A 24,404-nucleotide genomic window follows, 5' to 3' on the forward strand; every position below is an offset into this window, starting at 1 on the left:
AGGCTGCGGACAGCAGGGCAAACCCACAGGGTGGGAAGAACGGGAAGCTACCAGGCCCAGTTCTACTCCTCATGACTTCCAGAATGGCTCTCTTCCAAAGGCTTCCCCTCTCTGAGCCTCAGTCTTCTCATCTGTAAAGTGGGAAAGCCACGCCCTTCTGATTGAGAACTGAAACAATACACAGCAAACTCTTTCCTCTGGGCTTGAGGAAAGGAATTTAGTGAACCAACACCACCTCCCTTCCAACACAGCTGCAACAATAAAGAGTCGGGAGAACCAGATACGAGTCCTGATTCTGCCAATCATTAGCTGAAGAAGAAAGGTCTCTGGGGCGCAGGCCCCTTATGGCAGACCTCACCTGCAGGCTCCTGAGGATGGAGCAGAGATGAAGAAAGACACTCTGTGTGAGCAAGCCCCACAGACAGTGAACTCCTCATCTCCAAGGGGGGAGGAATCAGTAACTCCGGCATTTCAGAGACTTGAACCAGACATTCCTAATGTAAATACTTAGCTGGAGTGCCTGACACAGAGATGATGTTCTATAAACATTACTTTTTAACTGAAGTAATCACTAGGGTGTCATTTAATTAAATAATAATTGTAAGAACACAAATGATGATGATGGTTCTTAGCCTCACCACGAAAGCAAATTAAAGTTCTGCCCTTGGAGAGACTGCGTCAAGCTAACCACATCTCCCTGGGGCCCCATCTGCCAGCACGGGATGTGTCTAATGAGGGGTGTTCTCTCCGACTCTGCCCCTACCCCCCCAAAAAAAAACATGCACCAGGTAGAGACCTGTAGCACCAGATAAGTCCCCTTAACACAGAGAGAAAGTCCATTCCAGCCTGGCAAAACACACCCCTCAACTTCATCTGTTGATCTGTTTACTTTTTTAACTTTCGGACATAAGCTGCTTGCTGCCCTGCACCCCTGGGCCTCCAACCAACCTGAACTGGTTCTCCTGCAGACTGGAGCCTGGGACAGTGCCTCTATTGCCCGGCGTGCAGACTGATTTCTACACTGTGCAAAATCAATCCCGGGTGTGCAATTTCTCTGGCGGCTCAGCCTCGGAGGGAATGCTTCCTTGGCAAGTTCCTGGATCACCAAGGGCAAGAGAGAGCAGGCTTGCCAAGGGCCTAGAGAGGCAGGGAGATTTGGAAAGACAGGACCAGAGAGCGGCGCTGAGTTGAATTTCATCCCACTGGCGGAACATCTGGGGGCTCAGATAATCCTGAACCGAAATAGCCAGGGTAGGGGTTACACTCAGGAAGGCTAAGTGGCTGGGTTAATAAGGCTTTTAGGATTCCTCATGCCGAGTCTGCAGAGTGCAGACTTCTTCAAGCATCAATTATAAGAGCATAAAACTTTCCAGAATGGAGAAAGGGCGCTGAGTTCACAATGCTTGCTGGGGTCTGATGGATCTTCATCTACCCCCTCCGAATCTTCCAAGTGCTTCATTACTTGGCTCCCTCAGCTATTCTGCAGTGCCTTCCAAACTCCTCCAAACTTCGCTTTAATGAGCAGCCTCTGTTTATTAACTCTTTGGTCAAAAAGAGAAAAAAAAATGTGAAACCTAATGCATCTCATTTCCTGCAAATTGCAGATGGTTAATCTCTATCTAATAAAGCTATGCATAGGGTGATACACAAAATCTGTTTTCTCCTGAAGGATGGGAGAGCTGACCACTTGCTGTCTCCAGCAGCGTGCTGTTGGGCTTCCAGGCATATGTCCTTAAGGCACATTCAGTGAGCTTCAGTTTCTTGATCTATAGCTTGGGACTGTTTCCCAACTAATAGCATTTATTGTGATGATTAAGACACAAGATCCCTGAACTTCCCTAGTGGTCCAATGATTAAGACTCCACGTACACGTCAACTGCAGAGAGCACAGGTTCAATCCCTTGTCGGAGAACTAAGATCCTACATGCCATGAGTTGTGGCCAGAAAACAACAGAAACACCATGATCTCTGCCCAGTTTGAATATACAGTGTACCAGGCATTGTGCTGATTTTTCTAGGCAAGAATACTGGAGCGGGTTGCCATCCCCTTCTCTAAGGGATCTTACCAAACCAAGGAATCGAACCCTCATCTCTTGTGTCTACCTGCACTGGCAGGCAGATTCTTCACCACCACCGCCACCTGGGAAGCCCCTAAGAAGCCCCTGGGATGGAGCTGTCACTCTTCCCTCCCATTTAACAAATGAAGAAACTGGGACAAAGAGTTCTGAATAGGATTTGCTCAAGTTTTAAAAAGGCAGTGGGAGCTGCGTGTCAGGCCTGGGCAGCCTGGTGCCCTCCTTCTTAACCAGTAAGTGCTTCTCCTTTTCCCCATTTCTCCTTCACTCCCCTACTCCTTTCCTTCACTCTCTGACATCCCTCCTCCTCCTAACGCTTCCTCTGTTCCTTAGACTTGTGCCTGTCTTTAAGTTTGTACATGGTCTGACCGGTCATTTCCCAGGTCCTCCCAACAGTGTCCCGCCTCCCCGCCCCAATGCAGCTAAGCTGTTTCTTGACTGCAGCAGTCTTCTCAAAGAAACCCAGTGGCCATTACTTCTTCCTGCAGAATCTACTACTCTCCCCAGCCCTTCCCTCTTTCCCTTCTAAGAGGTCTGCAAGTTCCCCCTTGAAATCCTCTCTTTCCTACTTTGGCATTGTAATGGTCTGCATTTCTCCCCCCTCACGGTTACCGATCCATTCCTCTGTCATCCATTCATCTATCTGTCCGTCCGCCCAGTTCATTTAACAAGTGTCTGAGCTCAGATTCTCTGCAAACTCGGACAAGTCGTTTCTCACCATCTATTACCTCACCTATAAAACAGAAATATTAAAAACATAGTTTACAGGATTGTTGTTAGGTTTAACTAAGACATCAGATATAAGGAAATCTGGCTCAAAGAGGCACTCAACACGTTATTAATTGTCTCGTTGCTAACTTTCTCCCAATCAGCCTTTTAAGTCCTGAGATCATTTCTGGCATGCTTTCTCTTTCTTCCCCACCAGTCCATTCACCAGCAAGCCTCTAAATCTGGTCCTTTCTCTTCCACACTTCTTTTGACCTTCATTAGCGCAAAAGCTGGACTTGCCTTGGGTTTTTCTGGACCCAATCCATCTTTCACACTGCCCCCACATTAATTTTTCTGAAATATTATTTTTCACTATGCTACTCCCATCTTCAAAATCTCCACTGACTCTCTAGTATCTATTTATTCTATTTTTTTCTTCACTTTTCAAGGTTATTATGTTTTTCATTATAAATGTAATATACACACATCAATGGAGACTTATAAACTGAAAGGGGGGGAAGTCACTCAGAAACCCATCACATGAACAAAACTACAGTTAGCATTTTGAAAAATACTCTTTCAGACTCCACACCTCTTTTCCGTATACAGAGACTTTTTTTTAGTAAGAATCCTATTCCACACACATTCTATTCAGTATTCATTTCTCGCTTATGTGATTTTTTTCATGTCATTGCTGTCTTCATAACTTTCCCCTTTAATGCCTGTGTAATATTCCATTGAGTCACTTAACCAGTTTCCATCTGCTAGAAATTTAGCTTATTTGTCAAGCACTTAGGAGAGCCAGGCACATGGCAAATACTCAATGAATGCTGGCAATTGTCATTATTTCCAATTTGTGCTGACACACATTTGCTGAGAAGTATTTCTGCACGTCTTTTTCTGTAGTATTTAGCTCTTTAACCTCTTTAACTTCTCAGATGTGGATTACTGACTCAGATGTAGATTCCTGGGCTTTACTGTTTTTGTGCCTTGTGATACTGATGCCAGCACGTGCTGACATCTGCCCACTGACAAGGCCACACCCCTCCTGGCTGTTCACTCATGGACCAGCTTCCACTGCAAGAACCTACAGCTCTTTACTGAGGGCCTTCTCTGGAACAAGAGTCCACTAGTGGAGCCAGCAGTCCACTAGTGCTCAAACTCAATGCCACCTGGGGCAGCTCCAAAACAATGCCCACCTAGATTTGTGGCACAGAAACTGGAGCCCCGCACCCCTCAGGTGGGATAGCTCCAAAGGTCCCGTGTACCCGCAGGAGCAGCTGTCTGAGCAACAGGTGCTTCACGTAACTGCCTCCCTTCCTTGCTTTGCTTCCCCACCCTGCTATGGCTCTCCCTGGCTCATCTCCCACATGAAATTAACTGCGTTCAAACTCTCCTCTCAGAACCTGTTTGTGGAAAACCTCGGGCTGAGACTGTGACACTTACAGGCAAGTGGTTAACAGCCATGCTAACACCTGTCCATTTATCTCTTCAAAGAACCAACTTCCATTTTCCAAGGTCTCATGGTTTACTAGACCAGGATTTTACAGGGTTGTCCTGAATCCCCATCCCAGTCGTATCAGATAGATATCATGGCCTTCATTTCAAAGACCTGGCAGCTGAAGCACAGAGGGGTTAAGCAACTTTGTCCATGGCCACACAGCCCTGCAGGGGCAGAGCTGGGATTCAAACCGTAATTCCACTTTCCCCCGAGGCCTGAGCTCTTAACCTACAAGGTGTCCTGCCAGGCACTGCCCCATAATGGTATTAGGATCCTCTCCCGGGCCCTAGGCAACAACTAACCTACTTTCAGTTTATATGGATTTGCATATTCTGGGCAGTTTTTTCCATTTCATAGAGTCATACAACACGTAGCATTTTGTGTGGAGGACTGCCCAAGTCTGAATCTCAGCCTCAGAGCTAAAAAGCTGTGTGACCTTTATCAAGTTCCCCTGGAATTTCTCCATCTGTAGAATGGAATTAAAATCATACTAGATATACCACAGAGTCACTGGAGGATTGAATGTGCTAACCAATACATCTAAAATACTCACACAGGGCTCAGCTCACATTCAGCGCTACTGAGATGTCAACCTCCATTACTGCCACGACTACGAATATTACTAGTCTGCTGTTCCTCTGCCCCAGAGCATGTGACTGGTGGTGGGAATCCAAAGATGAATAGAGCACAAAAAAACAGAGCTCTTGCCCTCCCCCAGTCCATGGCCTGGTAGGGACTATATGATTGGGAAACCAGTTTAAATGAATGTAAAGTCTTATCACATGCATATTTAACTTACAGAAATCCAGGTCTTTCACCAAAAAGAGAAGGAAAAAGAACAATTTAAATACTGCAATTAAATTCTGTAAAATTATATCGTGCATATATCCTTTACTACGCACTATATACATCCCTGCATGCATTTATACATTGTTACATATTGATTACAGTAAGGGTTGCATACACAAAACCGAATATATTGCAATTTAATGGGCAACTTAAGAGATCTCAAGGTTAATGAAGACTCTGTATTTTCCTTAAACCTTGACTGTGTAATCTAACCCTTGGGTAAAATGTGACTATTGTGTGCCGACAACAATAATTCACAGTGATTCCAGATAAACGAAATCAGCCAACAAGTACCAGGCAGAGTCGGGTGTTAGGCTGCGGTGAGTTCCAGCTGATCAATGCCAATTTGCAAAGCACTGCTTCTGCCCTCCACAAGTCCACAGAATCATTTTGAAAATAAACCGCATAAACAAACTCATAAGGGGTTGGTGAGTGGCAGAACTGGGTTTAGGAACCAGGTGGAAATGATCTCTCACCTACCAGCAGACAGGACAGGCAGACACGAGAAGGGCGGTGCTTTCTCCTGCCCCACCCTTTGCCCACCTTGTCATTCTCCAGAGCACTCATCACCACCTGGCAGACACCATGTGTCTACCTGTTTCTTTCTTTCTGTCTCTCCCCCAACCAGTATGGAAGCTCACTGGGGCAGGAACTGTGTGTACACCATTTATGTCTGTATTCCCAGTGCCAAGAAGACATCTGAGTGCTTTGGAAGGTAGTCAGTGAGATCTGTTGGTGAATGAATGAATGAAGGTAATAATTTAGACAATCTCTACTTTTCTTCCATCTTCTGTGCCCAAACACCCATAGTCTGTTCCTCCAATCTCAACTTGCTTATTCCTTAATTATTCAAAAGTAATGGGAAAATATTACACACCAAAAATGAGGTCCTAAGGGAGCATTCCAGGGCTTCGGCATACTGGTACCATCTAGTGGAAAAGAGCATATTTGCAGGTGGGTGCTAAACTGAATCTGGAGGGTTGATAAAAACCACCACCACAACTGTTTCCTTTATCATTACCTCTACTGAGGAAGTTTTCTGTAACTCACACCAATGGTGGCAACTGGAATCCCTTATAAACTCATGTTCTACCCAGGGCATACACTGCTCATCCAAGCACCTGCTGTGCCTCTTCATTTTTCTTGCTCAAGAACTTTTCCAAAATCATGGTTGCCCCCAGGGTTACAAAGGCTCAGCAGGGAAGACAGAAATTTTGGCACCAGGGGCCACCCCTGACCGATGAAGGACAGACATAGGTACCCAGCCTCCTATCCTGCAGAGGGACCATTCTAAAGTGGTCTGGGCAACCAAGGGCCTGGGCAACCCACTCCAGTACTCTTGCCTGGAAAATCCCATGGACGGAGGAGCCTGGTAGGCTACAGTCCATGGGATCGCAAAGAGTTGGACAGGACTGAGCGACTTCACTTTCACTTTCCAAGGGCCCCCAGCAGCAGTGAGCCTCAGTTGCCCAGGTCAATAACCAGCTCAAAGATATGCTTTTTAATTGGCTTCCCTTCTTTCTTGCTTCACAGTTCTGACTTCTGTGAACTGGAATTATCTCTCACATCAGCTCCCCACATCGAAGTTTGTGTCTCTTTTACTATTTGGGGTAACTTGATCCAAGAGACAGGGTCTAGCACCAATATACCTTTGGGTGATAAGAAAGCCTTGAGAATTAGAGTCAAGATAATTACTATAAAAGCTTAAATATTGTATATTTTAGAGCTGGTCTAAGAATTGCTTTCTATAGTTGACTCCCAGCATCTTTACCTTGATCTAAGTTGAGGAGAATCAACAGTGATTTGTGGTCCTAAAGAAGTATTCATGGAGACGAGAGAACAAAGCAAAAGGTCTGGTCTCTATCCCTGGGCTCTGCTCTGTTCCAATTTGACCGACTGGTGAGATAGCTAATGGTTTAGACTAGAGGAGGGGTCAACAATCTACAGCCTGAGGGCCAAACCCAGTTCTGCCCGTTTTTGTAAATAAAGTTTTATTGGAACACAGGCCTGACCATCAGTTTACATATTGTCTGTTGCTGCTTTTGTGCTGCATTGATAGTGTTGAGTAGTTGCAAGAGAAACCATATATTTACTCGATAGCCCTTTATAGAAAGAGATTACCTGCCTGTGGTTTAAATCACTGGTTGCCATAGTTTTGGATTCCCAAAAGCAAAATTTCAAGAAAAGCAAAAAATAGAGACTGGACAAAGGTTTGCCAACAGCATCTTACCACTAAGGACAAAAATGCCCTCTATGTATTAACCAACCACATTTCAAAAATCATAGGGCGTTTTAACCCGAAAAAGTAGAAAGGTCATAGCATCAGAATAATGAACTTTCCATCCCAAGAGAGAGTAGCGGGCGAGCTCAGAACAACTGCCTAGCCCATTTTAATTTTTTTTCTACAGCACTATCATTTTCCAAAATTATCATGTTTACTTAGATTTGTTTTTCATTCTTTTTCTCCCTCACAAGAACATAGACTCCACGAGGGCAGGCAATCCTGTCTTTCTTAATCACTGCTGCTTACCCAGTGGCAAGCACCATGTTTAAGATACAGTTGCTGATCAGTAAATATTTGTTAAGTGAATGACTCAGTCAAGTGTGAACTGTCTAGACTGGGGCAGATATAAACATTCTGAGAGGCAGAAGGTAAGACCATTGTGCAGGTGGTGAGGGCTGGGACAGAGGGGGAGTTGTGTGTATCTGGCACAGGGGCTCTGTAAACGCCCCTTGCTCTATCTCCAGGACATGAAACGGTGCCAGCCACATAACAGGTACTCAACAGATGTTCAATGAATTAGTGGCTACCCTAACTAAAGGCCCTTATACTGAATTAAGAGGAAAAAGAAAACTCATCTCATAAAATGCAACTAAACTTCAGTTTGGATTCCCAGGTAGGTCAATGATAAAGAATCTGCCTGCCAGTGTAGGAGATGTGGGTTCGATCCCTGGGTTGGGAAGATCCCCTGGAGGAGGAAATGGCAACACACTCCAGTATTCTTGCCTGGAAAATCCCATAGATAGAAGAGCCTGATGGGCTACAGTCCATGGGGTAGCAGAGTCAGATATGACTGAGCGACTGAGCTAGGCACAAACTTCAGTTTAGATTCAGTCCAATTGCAACTCTATAGATCTGAGTGTCTGGATATAGCTACAGGCTGCGTATTTCTCATTTGCCTATAGATTGAGAAAACAGTGTTGCAGACAGTGGCACTCAGGAGGCACTGGCCTGGACAGTCAAGTCCTCGGCACTCCCAGAGAGGGATGCCATCCAGCCTCAGGGCTCAGGCGCAGGCAGGAAACTGCCAGAGAATTAACCTGCATGTTGGAATTAGCCTGCAGAGAAGTGACGATCCTCACTGGGATGGCTGTTCTTGTTGGGGGAAGCTTAAGGTGTGGGTGAGTCGTTTGTTCCTGGTCAAAAGCAAGGACTCAGCAATAAAGAATACAGATAACCCTGAGCTAAACCAGTTCTGAAGGTTGTAACTGGTAATCCTGAGAGGAGGTCTGGGTCCCAGGCCTCCTTTTAAAGACCGGGAATTCAAAAATAAGGTCGCTGCAGGCAGCCGTTTTGACTCCAGGAGAGTCAGAGAACGAAAGAGTGAAAGAAGAGAATTCTTACGTCATTTGAGGGGACAAGGGAGCAAGTTTTTGTACATTAGGGAAATGAGGAAAATGGACATGCACAGAAATCAGAAAAACATGGGTTCAAACCCTGGTCCCAGTTCTTAGTGGCTGTGTAGCCTTAGGCAGATGACTCAACCACTCTGAACTTCTTTTCATCATATATAAAATGCAGACAAGAATACTTGCCCCTAAGGGTTGCAATAAGAATTTGAGGTGACGTATGTAACTGGTACTTAGCAATAAGTTATACAGCAAGTTTATTACAGTTGTTTTGACTTATTTTAAATAATATGCTCATGGTGTTGACAACATACCCACATACACACTGTCCTGATAAAGCCTCCTGGGAACAGCTGCTGGGAAGAAACATCTAGAAGATATGATCCCACCAGATAAAATTATTTTATGAGGCATAAAATCCCCAGGAGAATGATCCTTGGGGAGCCACAGTATGAGAACTGGCAAATCCTTCTCTGGGGAGCAAACTTAATTTTTTATTTTTCAATGTCTGTACAGTTTTAATTACACGAGTACTTTTCCCCTGTTAGTTAGAGACTCAAGACCAAGGCCCCCCGGTACCTTCAAACCATAAAGTGCCTTGCAGCACCATGTGTTAAAGTTAAAGCAACCAGCGTTCCTAAGCTCCCAGCATTGGCAATTATAGGATGAAGCCATGAGCATACATTTATTTAATGCTCACCAGCACCCTGCTAGGCAGGTATTGGTATTCTCCATTCTTGTCTAGACACAGGAGGAAACAGGAGAAGGGGGGGGGGAAGGATAATTGATCAGAGGTCACACAGCACACAAAGGCTGGGTCAGAATTCAGATTTGATTCTCAAAGCTTCAGAAGTCTCCCTGATGCTCCTAAACTAAGACACCAGCTCCTCTGGGTCCGAGGGGACCAGAGGCCCTGACTCACCTCCAGAACTTCCCCTACTGAGGGCCAGGGCTGTGTAGTAGTACTCGTCTCTGGATCCCCAAATTAGCAGAATTCTTGGCACTTGCCAGAAATGAAAAATTATGGGGAGAAAAGATATGGGAGGAAGAGAGAGGGAAGGAGGAAAGATGGAAGGAAAGGAGGAAGGGTAGTTCGCTCCTTCAATCCCATTGTAGCTCCCATTGTTTCCAGTTGTAGTAATTACCAAATTCGTATTATTTCAGCTATTTATTTCTTGTTTCTTATTGGCGGCCCTCAGAAGACCACAAGACCCACAAGAACAGGCTTCTTGTCCATCTTGTTTACCTATGAACTCCCCAAATGCTTCAGTAAATACTTAGCACATGGACGACTGTACATCGCTCAGCTTCTGAGGATAACATACCTGTGCTGCTTTGTTTTTTGAGACAGCAGTTGTTATATTTTTACCAGGACACCACTGCCCGGCACCCAGCTGAAGATTCTGCTACTACACCAAGAAATGTAAGCATCGCCGAGGCTATATCCTACGCTGAAATGAAGGTCTGTTAGCATTCGCAAAGTGATTGCTGAAAGGAGTAGATCATTATTTGCTTCATGTAGGAAATATTTCTAGTGCTGCTGATTGAATGTTCAAGAAACGATTAAAGGGCTTGGCAATGTTTCTCTCAAATATCTTTTGCATGAAAAGCCTCAGAGATTGGTTAATTATAGAGGCTACACATCAGTCACTCTAGGCAAGGGCACTGCCAGGCCCCGTGGTGCCCATCCCTGCTGCAAGCACGGACTGGTCTGCAGGCATTAGCACCACCAGGGCCTGGATGCCTCGCCTAAGGAGCATTGCTGCAGCCTGGCTCACATCTCCATGGAGATGGCCCTCAGACCCCGTTTATGATGTCAGACACCTGGGTTCCTTGTTTGGGGCAAATGGTTCCAGCTCTCTGCCAACTGGAGGAGTGAGAACTCAAGCTTGCATCTTTAACCCCTCCCTAGCCCTTGTCCTGCCATCTCAAACCCAGATGCCAAGCCCTGGCAAATTCTCCCCTAGATGTCTCTTGGACGCTCCGAGAAGGTTGTGCCTACTTCTCCCATCTGCACTGTCACTCCCTGGGTCTAGAGTGACAAGAGTCCCTGGATTCTTCCCACGATCGCAGGCCCAGACTGGCTTCTCCTCCGATTCATATCCAGTTCCATCCTCCAGCTACACTGCAGCCAAATTACCTTTTCAAAATAGAAATCTGGCCTTGTCACGCTGGACCCTCCCCACGTTGCTTTCAATGACTTCCCCATTGCTCCAGGACAAACACCCAAATCCTTGAGATGGCTGACAAGGCCCTGGTGGGTCTGGCACCCCCAGCCACTCCCCACGCCACTCTCTGGGATGCAGTGTCTCCTCCATGGAGTTCCCCCACCACCCACACCCTGGCGTTCCTAAGTCCATAAGCCTTGCTGCTCCTCCAGGCTCTGGACCAAGCAGCAGGCCATCAGGGAAGCCTCCCAGACTCTTCATCTAGTCTCATGCCTTTCTCATATTCATACATTCATCCATGTTTACTGAGGGCCTACTATATGCCAGGCTCTGTTCTAGGCCCTGGAAACCCAACCGTGATTCAATCAATCAGATGACATGTGCTGTGATGGAGCCTGTATTTTAGTAGAGGGGAAAGACGAGGCACCATCAAGTGACACATACAGACTGGCAGGGTCTGACACAACTGTGTGTCCTTCCCTCTAGCAGTTGTCTCTGTTTTGAATCCTTTATTAATGATTCCTGCCAGGGAATATCTTGGGATTCTGAGGCCCAAGAGAGCAGAGACTGAATCAGCCTTACTAACAGGTGTTCCTTGAGCACACAGTAGGGCCTGCCTGAATATCACAGGCATTTACTGAATCCATCTGGCCTCAGGTGAACGTCCCTGAGGTCAAGTTGTTCGAGTGCTTGGGGCTTAGGAGGGATGATTCTTCATATAAACCTTTAATGTCTCCCTCCCTGCGGACTCTCTGGCTGTAATTTTGAGCCAGAGCAGGAGTCAGCAAACTTCTTCTGCAAAGGGCCAAATAGTAAATATTTTAGTCTTTGTGGGCCATATGGTGTAACAACTCTGTTGTTACAGCACAAGCCCAGCCACAGACAATTATATAAATGAATGGGCTTGGCTACGTTCCAATGAAACTATTTATAAAAACAAGCTGCAGGCAGGATTCGGCCCAGAGGCCCGTAGTGTGCAGCCCCTGAGTTAGACGATCCCAGATGCCCGGCAGCCTATAGCAGCTGGAGGCCGGCCGTTCCTGTGTGGCCTAAGTCCGAAGTGGGTTCCGCGGGCGGGGTCCTGCATCTCTCCGCAGACCCTACATCCAGCGACAGGGCGATTATCTCAGCAGCTCCAGCTTCAGGCATTCACAGGCACCATCTCCCGCGGCGCATGGAAAAGCAAGTCCCTGCCAACCCCCGGGAGGAGACGTTGGCCTGGAGGCCGTGTTAGGCAGGAGTGGAGGCTGCTGCACTCCTTGCGGGGTCCCCAGGCTCCCCCAGAGGCTGAGCTCACTTCCTGGCCCTTCCCAGGCATGTGCATGGCTGCGCTCAGCTCGGCAGCTGCTCCCTCCACCCCAGCCTGGCCCTGCTCCACTGGGAGACACAGGGGCTTTGTGCTTCTGTGGCAGACGGGGTGACACTTGCTGGGGCCCTTTGAAACGAGACGTGACATGTTAAAATGCACCTAATGCTAAGGCTAATTTTCAGGAATTTGACTTCTGCTGGCAACTGACAGAAGGAAAGCAATCCCCCACCCCCCCCCCGCCTTTTTTTTTTTTTTTTTTTTATGTATGTAGTTATATTTACCCTGATCTTTGGGGTCTGCAGCTACTGAAAACAATACTTATCTGAGGCTCACCTGCTGGTGTGGGATGAGTGGACAGATTAGTCTAGTATTTATGGAGCCAGAGAACATTAATTGTAGCATTAGCACTGCATGAAGACTGTGGTGGGTGTTAACTGCTAAAAACAGTTATAAAAACACCACGCAAACTGCAGTTGGCACTAGAGGTGACAATGTCCTGCGTATAAAAGCACTCCAGACAACAGAGCTATGGAGCCAACGTTACCCTGAGGTTATAAATGCTCTGAGTGTTAGCTCCGTGCTCCCGGAGTCCCATGCAGGACTAAGGACCGTAGGGTGCCGCGATGATCTGACGATGCGCTTACTGTGGGTGAGCAAGACTGCTGGAATGGCACCGCCCAGGGAGCCACTGTGCCTCCAAGGCAGGGATGCCCTCGGTGTGATCCTCTGTGCAGTGCACTGGGGCCTACGTTCTATCCAGGGGTCCCAGAGTCCCTTGGCTGCTGATGCATAACATTGTTTACGATGCACAGCACTCAGGTTGACTCAGACCTGCAATGTGTCACTTCTCTGGGGATAACGATTCCACATGAAACAGTGACCTGGGTGTTGCGATGCTCTGGGTGGCCCTAGTCACCTAACCACTTTTGGTGGTAGTAACGTTCTCAGGGAGGAATGCCCCTTGGTCTTGTTCTTTCAAAGTTCCCATCCAGGTGGTTCAAACAGAGTGATCGAAAAGGGGCCCTTCCTTTTCAAATAGCCTATCACTGAAAAATAGGCAACTTCAATCTGATCAAGCCCCCAAATTTGCAAAACCAGAAGTTCCTGATGCAAATGCCTACCTGAGCAAGGAGGTGAAATAAATGAGTACAGTGGAACGGGTGGGTAGTAGGGAGTGGCAGGGATTGTGGCCAAGTACAGAAGCAGGTCCTAAAGGGGGCAGCAGTGACTCAACTCCAGGGAAGTGTGGCCTTGTGGGAATGTGTTCTTGGGCTGCCTGACCTTCTGACATTTTAAGAAATGCAGGAAACATGTTGTTGTTTTTTAAATATACAATATCCTACTTTTCAAAACATTTGGGCCAAACAGGATACATCCATGAGCTACATTTGGCCTGTGGCTTCTACTCTGCAACTTCCCCCTGGAAACAAGAGTTACAGAATTGGGATGAATGGCGTTCAGCCCCACCAAGCAGATATCTTGAAGGTTCAACCCACTAAGCCAAAAGGTGACCCATTCATCTCCATGAGCCTTGCCTCAGTCTGCATTGCAAGTTTGAAATGTCATTTCTTCTCCCTAGCCTGCCCTTAGCTGTTTCTCTCAGTAGAGAAAGAAGGCACTTTCCCCCCAACCCTAGAATAAACCCACTACTTCATATCTGGTGAAGGTGCGGGGCTCCCACAGTCCAGCCAGTCATCACTTGTACAGTCTGTGCAGATATGGGGAGCCAGGCCTGAGGTCCCCAGAGGCTACACAGGAGACAAGTGGCAGAGAATTGTATTGGCAGCATCCTTCAGGAGGGTCAGAGTCTCCCAGGCGTGTGGGTACCTTGCTGACAGCTAAGTGGAAACAATGCAAAAACCAGTGGTCATCTGATTGATTCTGCTCAAGTGATTATTGTAATTGGATGACAGGCCGATACTTCCCTCTCCTTTTCAACTAGTGTTGCAGGGTGAGTGGACCTGGCTAATGATTCGCTTTTCTGGGCAGTGACCTAATGTGGAAGATTGCCTCCTTTCACATATAGAACTGTGCCTGCTGTGTGTTTGGTTGCCTAAAGAATAAAACCAGGTTCAACCAGAGTCAAATGCCAGGAAATTTCAGAACTTCCTCACATTTCATATTGCATTGTCTACCAGGGTCTTCAAAACGTTCCCTGCTCTAATACTCAGAGGGGATAGATAGTTGAAGAGTAAAACAGAATAGAATAACGACAATTGGGAAAAAAGGAAGGAAAGACAATTTGTGCAAAATGACAGGACTTCTCACTGGGGGAGCTTGTAGAAAAGAATTGAAAATAAGGAGAACACTTTAGTTTGGTTTTGATGGAGCTTTTACACTGAAATTCCTCAAAATATGAGAGGTAGATTCAGAATTTTGTAATGCTGTGGATGGAGCCCTCTTCTGGAGAAATTTTTCAACAGGTATTAAAATAAGATCAAAACACACAGAGATGAGCCCACACACAAACACAGAAATATGAACGACTGTTGGCTGTTGTCATTCAGATGTGAATTGAATCCATAGTTCATCCTTTTCTTTAGCTTCCACTATACAGAAATTAACTAGACTCCCCAAGCAACTGTCTTTTGGAAGGAGGGAAAGAAAGATATTCTCAAGGAACCAGCTGTACTTTTACCTCAACAGTGAACTTCAGACTGAGACTCAACATTCACACCCCAATACTGGTACTTTTAGATAATGCAGTTACTGAGTGCATTGGTTTGCTGGGCAATTCTGCTGTAACACAGAGAGGATATTTCTAGGGGGAAAAAAAAGATTTTATTTAATGGAAAATCTACGGGCTAAAGATAGAAAAGGAGAGAAGGGAGGGAGGCAGAGCAGGAGATATTAGCTAAGATGACTGTTGGGGCTTCTAATGTAGACTGTGGCATTACATAAATTCCAGATCACATATTCAGCCTTGCAGTTTATTAAATCTCTTTGGGGACTTGCTAAAAAAAAAATTTTTTTTTCAGATACATGAACGCTACCACTTTGCAATTCCTTTCACCACTTATATCTCTGTTTCCCCAGCGCTTTTGGAATCTTACAGGCTGTCACATGTTGAGCCCATCTCAGAGCAAGAGATCCCTTTGCAATGCTCACAATCCTTCCTCCCCAACAAAAGGGCTCTGCGAGTAAACTCTGCCCTTAAAATACAATATATGAAGTTGCAGGGGCATAAGAAGACACTGATTCTCATTTAACACCCTAAAAATCAAGATTCTGACTCTAAGAAAAACCTCCCCATCTTAGACCAACATCTCAGAATGCCATGGAATAGTTTTAGTCACTTCCCAAGCTCTCCAAACCTGGACCACTCCCTACAGTCCTAATTCTTGGGAGATTACTCATTCATTGTTGGAGCTTTTGGCTAGATGTGACACCCAAATCAGGCTGGGGGTGGAGGAATCACATTTTGCAGTGGAATTTCTAGCTCACACCTCTCTTGATTTGTTTTGCATTCATTATTTACCATAGCCAAATTCCAGAGGCCACTTCTGGGACTGCCTTTCCCAAAATGCCCCAGGGGAGAAGAGAGGTAACTGCTTCTCTGCTTTGCCAGCTTCCAGCCATTGTTGCTTTGAATTCCTCTTCCCTCTTCCAAAATGCCTAAAACAGCAACCTAGCCAGTAAACTTACAGAGATTGATGGCTTCCAAAACCAGACCCAGTGTATTTCAACGGTGGTAGAAAAACACACACATACTTGCCTGAACACCACTAAGGCCAAGTGACTAATTTGCTTTATTACATTGTTTTTCCACTTTTTATGTTTTCTCTCTGCCTGGGAAAAGTTTTATTTTTGCTTGTAGGCTCAAAGGCTCCCAGACTCTCCCCACCTTTCACTGTGTCCCACAGAGCTTGGCACTTGAACTTCTTGCTGGTTAACTGATTTGCACCACAATGATTTCCCTGCAAGTACTGCTATTGCTACCAGGATATCAGTTACTGTCCTAAGGTGGACATTTGCTCTGATTATGAATAACAGTGTAAGAGAGAAATAAGCCTCTCAGGGAAGGCAGTTGAATTCGAGGTAAAACCTCTGCTCCTCCATCCTAAAGAAACTGAGAGAACCAACAGCCTTCAAAAGCCACCTGTGCCAGGCAGGTCCTGGGAGAAGAGACACACCAGTTGCTTTACAAAAGCCATCATGTCAGCCCTTAGAGCACAGGAATTGCTGGGTGCTGTCGTGTGGTCTGATTTGCTCAGAGGAAGACAGAACCCTGGAATCCAAACTGAGGTCAGACATGTCCATGGAGAAGAGGGCTATAAAGTCCTAGGTCAGGTGGTGGTAAGGGCTCCCACACACGAAAAGCTCCCAGAGTGCTAGGCCTGGTGCTAAACGCATTACCAAGGACATCCTGTTGAACGCAATCCAGTCTGCCTAGCAATCCTAGGAAGGTGACAGAATTACTCCACCATGGAGAATCTGGAAGTTCAAAGAGACTAAGCAAGCTGCCCAGGTGGTACCACCAGCACATGGCAGAGGGGATCTGTCTGAATCAGAGATATGCTCTGAACCACCCTACTAAATTAGGACACACACACACACGTACACATATACACACACGTACACATATACACACACCTCCTCAGAGACAGTGAAGAGTCCAGAAAGTCTAGACAACTGGCTCACAGACAGGCACAGGATTTGTGGCAGGACTTAAAGCTACAGGGACCTCAAGAGAATCAGCATAAAACCCTAGTAGGGAAGAGTATGACTGTAGGGGGCTGTAGATCCAGGGAAGAAAACAGTCATGAGCTGGGAGTGGACTCACCAGCCAGGCACCCTACTCTGTCTCCAGACACCATCATCCAACCTCACCCGCCCCCACCCAGAGTCATTGCTATGGTTACCGCTTCCTGGGACACTGACCCGTTTCCTAAAGTGGATGCCTCCCTGGTCCCCCCTCTCAGAAGGCTCCACTGCATCTTTGCAGTCTAGCCAGCCCCTGCCTGGGACTCCAGCGGCCTCACCCTCCCTACCCCGCACCCCACTCACACCCTCACACATGTGTGTGCCTCTTGCCCTGGCATCCAGCAGTCCTGGCCAGGAACTTGACACCCATTCCCGGCACCCCAGGGCACTCCTTCCCTCCTCTCTGCCTGGCCCTGCCCCCAATCTCATCCACCCACTTGTAGGCTGCCAGCACATGCCATGTCGCTGTCCCGTAGGCTGCCAGGAAGGCCAGGGGGACTGGGTCACCGTGTTGTAAGAAAACGGGCCCCAGAGCAGGGCTGAGCCTGCCGCCGCCAGCACCTCCAGCTTGGCCTCCTTTCCTGCACGCAAACTTCCTGAGATCTCAGAGATGGTTGCAAAAGGACCAAGTCTCCATCGCCCCCCGTCTCCCGGGTCGCGGCCCTTCCCTGGTGCCTCAGCGCTCGGAGGGTTAACAGGCAGCTGCAGCCTGGTGGGCAAGGCTTGAACTTTTCTCCGCGCTCTGCGCCGCCCTCGAACACCGCAGAAGCGGCAGTCGAGGCTCGGGGCGGTAGTTCCACCGGGCTAGACAAAGCGGGAGCAAGAGAGAGGGGGCTTTGCGGGGCCTGCGCCCGAGTGAAGGGATGAGCTCGGCCCTTATGGGCCCGAGGTCAGGAAGGGAATGGACCCCGATGCGGGCGCGGCCGGCGCCTTTGAGCGACAGCGGCAGCCGGGCTGCGGCGTTCGGCTGGCCCGAGGCGGCTTCCTGCACGCCGCCCGGCCGGGCGAGGGGGCCCGGGCGCCCCGGGAAGTCAGCGATACCAGGTCGGCCTCTCCAGCCCGGCAGCCCGCAGTCCGGACCCGAGCTGCGCTTCCCAGATCGGCGCTGGGTTAGGGGAAACCACGACTCCTTGGAGTCGCCTCCAACTGAGTATCGCCAATGCATGAGCCTACAGAGGAGGCGGATCAAAGTTACCCCAGTTGATGTAGGCGAGAATGTCGCCCCTGCTTGCAAAAAAAAAAAAGGACTAGGAGCTCTCTCCACCTCTCCTGAACGTACACACACACACACACACACGCAAGCCAGAGTGGGAGACCGCCAGCAACCCCCATCAACCGCCCTAGGATTTCAGGGGCTGGGAATGACCTCCCTTTTGAGCCCCCGAGCTGTCTTCGCCGCCGCACCCGGAGTCTCCCAACCCTACGAAAGCCCCCTCGCCCAGCCCGCGCCAGGCAATCGGAATGCAGAAAAGGGGCTCGGGCGCGCCCAGCAGACCCTCTTCCCTACCTGGGACAGGAGAACGCACAGGACGAGCGGAGTTGTCGGCTGCATTTTGCCCGACTAGAAGCGCCCGGCGGCGTTTTCATTCATGCACGCGGCTGCACTGAGCATATTTTCCGTGGGAGCCAGGCTTTGAGGAGAGGCTCTGCCTCGCCAGCCAGCCAACTTCCCAAATAGATCAGCGGCAGCATCACGAAAGCATTGGGTAGAGGCTGATGACCAGGACCAATGGCTTTACAAGACGGATTCCTTCATAAAGCTCCCTCGTTTTGCATGGCAGATACGGGGCTAGCACCTCTCCTGGCGCGAGCCCCTCGCAGGAGGCAGCCAGTTCGCTTTTTTTGGACTGTTGGGGCCCAGCCCCACAAATCACGCTGGGCAACGCCAGCTGATGCCACTTTTCCAAAGAATGGAATTGCACCGGGAACTGGCGGCCACTTGCAGCCCAGTGCAAGAGATTCTCTTTATTAAAATGTTAATAAGATCCACTTTATTTCCAATAAATCAAATAAAATGACCCTAGCAGCTCCAGTCCTTTCTACGCCTGGAAAGACTTGGCGGTGGATTTTTTTTTCTTTTTCTTTCTTATTTTCTTTTTCAACGTGGCCCAAGTTATGATGGTGTTTGGTGTTTCCCTGCCATCTCACAAATCACCAAGACGACAGATCAATTCTAGCTTGCAGGAAAAAAAAAAAATCCATCAAGGGGCAATAGATTTTATTAACTGCTCAGGTGAGAGCCTGACTGGCCGCTTGCTCCACAGCTGTGCATCTGGCACCAAAGTTGAGACCATGATTTGAGGAAACTTTTTTTTTTTCCTCTATCTGGATGTGTCCTTTTAGAAGCTTCTAGTTATCTCCAGGGATTTAGAACATAGTAGCCACTGCTTAAGAGATTTTATAAGTGGGGTGCTTTGGGAATGAGGGTAAGAGGGATCTTTCGGTCTAACTTTCACAGTAGGAGTTTAAGAATGTGTATTAAAGTCCTTGCTTTGTCATTTCCATACAGCCTCCTTCTAAAAAATTTTTCAAGTTTTTTTTTTAATAAAGGACAGTTTTCAGATAGAATTTATGCAACCAAAATGAAAGAAAAAAAAAAAACCTGGGTCAGGAGAAAAACTCAGAAAACTGAAATACTAAACCCAAACTCTAATGTATTCCCTCCTGTTTGGATCTGAGATCCCCAGTGGCCAAAGCAATAAGAGAAACATGTAGACTACATATAAGACTACTAGTTCTTTTATATGCAAGTCAACAAACTCCTTCTGACATAATTTCCCTGACTCTAAAAATCGGACCAAATGTACGCTGCTGCTGCTGCTAAGTCGCTTCAGTCGTGTCCGACTCTGTGTGACCCCATAGAGGGCAGCCCACCAGACTCCCCCGTCCCTGGGATTCTCCAGGCAAGAACACTGGAGTGGGTTGCCATTTCCTTCTCCAGTGCATGAAAGTGAAAAGTGAAAGGGAAGTCGCTCAGTCGTGTCTGACTCTTAGCGACCCTATGGACTGCAGCCTACCAGGCTCCTCCGTCCATGGGATTTTCCAGGCAAGAGTACCGGAGTGGGGTGCCATTGCCTTCTCCGTATGATGTGACATCTAATATAGCAGCACGCTGAGCAATGGGCCATGCTGAGATCTAGTGGGCTGGGCTGTATTCCCCAGGTCTGACACAGGCCCTGAAACATGGAGACAGTCATAAGGGCATTAACTAGATGTCTAGACTTAATCAAGAAGTAGCAGAGGGTGGGGTGGGGTGAAAAATCTGGAGCGACATTTTCAAAGTTTGACCTCCAGCTCTGCCACTGGAGTTTCCCACTCTCTGTGCCTCTGTTTGTCCACTGATTAAATGAAATACAAATTGTACTGAACCCATAAGGTTATTGAGGATTAAGTGACAAAATAACCACTCAATAAATGTAAACTGATGCCCTTTTAAAAATTTCTTCATTGTCAGCACTTCAGTCACAAGGTCATCTCATGTGGTTCCAAGGTCACTGATCAAGATGCAGTGCCATCTGACCACCCGACTGCATTAGCCAACGCTGGCCCAAGAGGTGGCAATGTTGGCCAAATACCCCCGAGAAAAGCCCAAGAAAGGTGGCGGCTGCTGCTGCTTCCAATCTCTTCAGCCTTCCCCTGCTCTCTTTAGGCACCTCCGAGTCTCTGAGAAGGCAGTCAGCCTTGGACAGCTGATCCGATTGTCCAGCTGGGAACCCACATGTGTGGAGATGCTTCCCCAGGTTATCCACCAATAGGGGTAAAATGGGGTACTCTGAAGTCACACAGACTTCAGATCAAAGCATCCTAGAGTACCCTAATTTTTATCCATTCCACGGTAGGCTCCTAGGTTGAACCCATGGATTCAGCAGACACAGAGACAGAGAGAGAAGAGGACAGCTTGGGAGATGATCAACCATGACAAGGGGTAAAGAGGGCAGAAGGATGATGTTGCAGCCACTTTTCCACAAGCAGCCACTTGGGCAGGGAAACACACTAAGTGTAGGGTGTGTCCAAGGTACAAAGCAGCATTACTGATTTTATTGTTCTGCTGGCCCTTTCTGTGGTCTTCCCACCCCATCTCTCTTACTGCTCCTCACCAAACAGCTCCAGCTGTCCCCTTTTTTTGCAGGGTGGCACTTGCTGGCCCCCTTGTGCTTACATGGGGCTGTGTGACTAGTTCTAGCCAATGAGCTGGGAGCAAAAGTGACAGGTGTCACTTCAAGGCTAGAGCACTTAATCACCAGTGTGAGACAGGTTGGTTTCCCTGGAATAGGGACTGAGATGAATATTTGTGCAGGCGGCTTATGGGGGAGTGTTCTCACCACAACCACTGCAAGAAGGAGGGAAGCAAGACTGACAGAGGGCGAGGTGGATGACTGCAGCTGCAGCAGAGGCCTCAGCCAACCCCAGGAGAGCTCTGAGGCTAGAGCATCTTTTTAGAGATGAGCCTAAGAGAGTCAGAGGGCTGCACCTTGGTGCCTCCAGTGGGCCAATTGTCAGCTGTTCCCCAAGGAGGGGAATAATCTGTCAGAGAGCTTGGTTTGGCCAAGGACCATATTCCAGTCTGTCCTCAACTTTGTCACTTCTACATAAAACTAAGATGTGACCCATAACAGGTAACCCGAGGTCATGTTTCCCAGGCTGCTGCTGACCTCATGCCCCTGATGCGACCAGTGAGAAGAGATGTAGATTTGCCTGGCTGAAGGCCTGCTGGTTCTGTCACTGGCCAGGACCAGCGCCAGCATTCACCCCAAGTCCTGGGCTTTTGTCCTGAGCTGTTCGACTGGCAGGCAGAGTGGCTCCATTTGATTTCAGTTGCGTGTACTCCATTCCCTCCTGTCTCAGTCCCCACGGGGTGGAATATGGGGGCTGAGGACAGTTAACTTCAAGAGTCTTTAACGGCCTTGAGGCTCACCTCTAGAAATTCACAGCGGCGAGGAAGCCAAAAAGGTCAGTCCACAAAATGAAACCTGGATTGGAATCTCCAGACTTTATTTACTTTGAGCAAGTTGCTTTTACTCCCTGAACCTCAGTTTCTTCATCAATAAAATGAGAATAATAACATAACACTCCTAGGACTGATATAAAAATTGATGTCACTTCCCCCCTCTATCCCCTACTCCCTTCTACTCTCAGAGAATGTGCATTTTGCTAAAAAACAAAAGATACCAAGTTTTGTTCAACAAAGATAGGAGAAAAATCATTTCACTCCAGTGATTCGAGGCATTTGAAGAAATCCAGTTTTGTTTGTCTGTTTTGTCTTGTTTTCCCTTCAGCTCCCTAATGAGAGTCTTTTAACTGATAGACTGACGCTGGCAAGTAAACACCGAAGCCGAAAACCACCGCTTCCTACCCTGACTCTATCTCTTCCCACCCCAGCCCCCACCAACCCCTGACAGTTTTTGCAGCTGTGGGCTCCCCAGAAGCTTGGTCTAGATTATTCAGACACATTCCAAGCTCACACTCCTTTTCTGGGCACCTCATTCTGGCTTTGGAGCCGATGGAATCATCCAACAGTCAGCATCTGTCTCCTGAGGTGCCAGGGGTTGAGACTGTCTCCTCTCATTGACTGACGTGACAAAGACATCCTTCCTGTGTGTGTGGTGGTGGCCATATGGGTAGGGGAAGTGCTCGCATCTTTTGTGTACAAGCACTTGTGCATGTGTATATGGAAAGGAGGCAACTCGTGTATCGTCCAGCAGAGATAACCCTTTCAAACTGTGGTGTCTTTGAATGTGCTGCTGTGACGCGGCCTTTGCATAGTGACCGACCAAGCAGATGCCCTAATTTGGTATGCCAGGAGCCCTTGGTAACTGGGATATACCCGGACAGCGGGAAGAGAAGCCCATCCTGAACAGCCTTGCGACACAGCATGGTGTTGACACTATCCCCTCCCAATGGGATGGCCTGCTAAAAATACCAGGGTGATGACAACACGCCCTCCACCACACCTGGCCACCCAAAAGCACACCCAGTTGCCCATGAGCCGGGAGCCTGCTCTGTGTCTCCCTTTATGTTACTTGACCTTAGGCTGTAGATGGCCACATGCACTATTGTCTTAATTATTCACTCCAACTGTACCAATAACCTTTACCGCTTGACTTCGGGTTTGGCCACGTGAACATGGCGTGACCAATGGAATGTGGCAGAAGTGATGGGGGGCCGTCTGTAAGTCAAAGCCCCAAGAGACTCTGTACATTTCAGCTGCTGCTTGCCAGGGCCTCTGCCAATGCCTTCAAAGGCACATTCAAGGGCAAGCTCACTGGTCATAGGAGAAGAGAACCCCCCATGGACCCAGAGATGCTTGAGCAAGTGTAGCAGAGCTGCTCCAGATCAGCTGGCCCACAGTTATATGAACTAAAAATAAATAACCGCTCTAAATCAGGGGATGGTTTCTTACACAGCAATAGCTAACCGATTATCACATTTGCTTTTTTTTTTTTTTGCATCTGTGTATCCCTCTGGAATATAAGTCCCATGTCTGTCTTTTGCTGCTGTGTGCTCAGCTTCTAGAACAGAGTCTGGCACATAGTAGGTGCTCAAATGATTTTTGTTGAGAAGATGCATTACCTAGCTTCCGTACTGATGATAGTGCTGTTGATATGAACCTCCCCTTACATCCATTGTCCTACCAGAAATACTTTCTGATGTACAGTTCAGTCCTCCCACATGGAAAGCATCCTATGACCTTGACGATCTTCACTGTCACTTAGCCACCCAATTCAGCCTATGACATGGCAAGTTCCTCTTATGATGGTCTAGAGTAGGATTAGATGAAGTAAGGGACGTTCCACAGAGACTAGGGTGGACAGCTAGGTGCTTGGGGATCTTCAGTGAAGGACACCTGGGGTGAGACAGCTTTCTGAATTTCCTCAATGTATGTATGAAGAGCCCAGACATCTAAGAATTTGACAGAAGATACTCCTTTGGCTTTTGAGGTATGGCACTGTTATCATGTCCTCTGAATGCATTTAATACTATCATGACTTTCACGTTAGCACAAGAGATAAAACAGGGGGTGACTTTTAGGCCATCTCAGTTCAACTGACTTGTCTTTGGACTCCAGTCCTAAAGGGGGCTTGGTATTAATAGAGAAATTGGACATTCGGTCACCAATTTCATTCTGTGAACTAGAAGCTGTTAAAACCCCCCTCTAGGTGTCTCCCTTACCCAAAATTAGTGACTGGGGTTATTTCTACACAGAATCATCTCAGCAGTATGGTAAAGCGGCAGTTTTCAAATTGTGGCCCCTAGACTGGAAGCATCGGCATCACCTGAGAACTCGCTAGAAATGAAAATTCTCAGGTCTCACTCCAGAGGTGCTGATTCAAAAACAGGAGGGGAATAGAGTCCAGAAATCTCTGTTTTACAAGCTTTTCATAGGTATAGTTGGAGAATCACTCCTCTAAAGAATTCACCACCACTCACTTACATAGATTCATTCGTTCATTCAAGAAATC

General features: G+C 47.6%; 1 protein-coding gene across 1 annotated transcript in view; it reads right to left on the reverse strand.

Annotated features, from left to right (window-relative positions):
• Positions 1-18,680, reverse strand: part of CDH13 (cadherin 13) — a 1,016,268-nt gene extending 997,588 nt beyond the window's left edge. The window contains exon 1 of the mRNA XM_040254058.1: positions 18,452-18,680. Coding sequence (XP_040109992.1) covers positions 18,452-18,496 — 45 coding nt within the window. The 5' untranslated portion in view covers positions 18,497-18,680. The remainder of the gene's footprint in view (positions 1-18,451) is intronic.
• Between the last annotated feature and the right edge of the window lie 5,724 nt (positions 18,681-24,404).

The sequence above is a fragment of the Oryx dammah genome, unplaced genomic scaffold, assembly GCF_014754425.2.
Source record: "Oryx dammah isolate SB20612 unplaced genomic scaffold, SCBI_Odam_1.1 HiC_scaffold_13, whole genome shotgun sequence".
Classification (NCBI taxonomy): Eukaryota; Metazoa; Chordata; class Mammalia; order Artiodactyla; family Bovidae; genus Oryx; species Oryx dammah.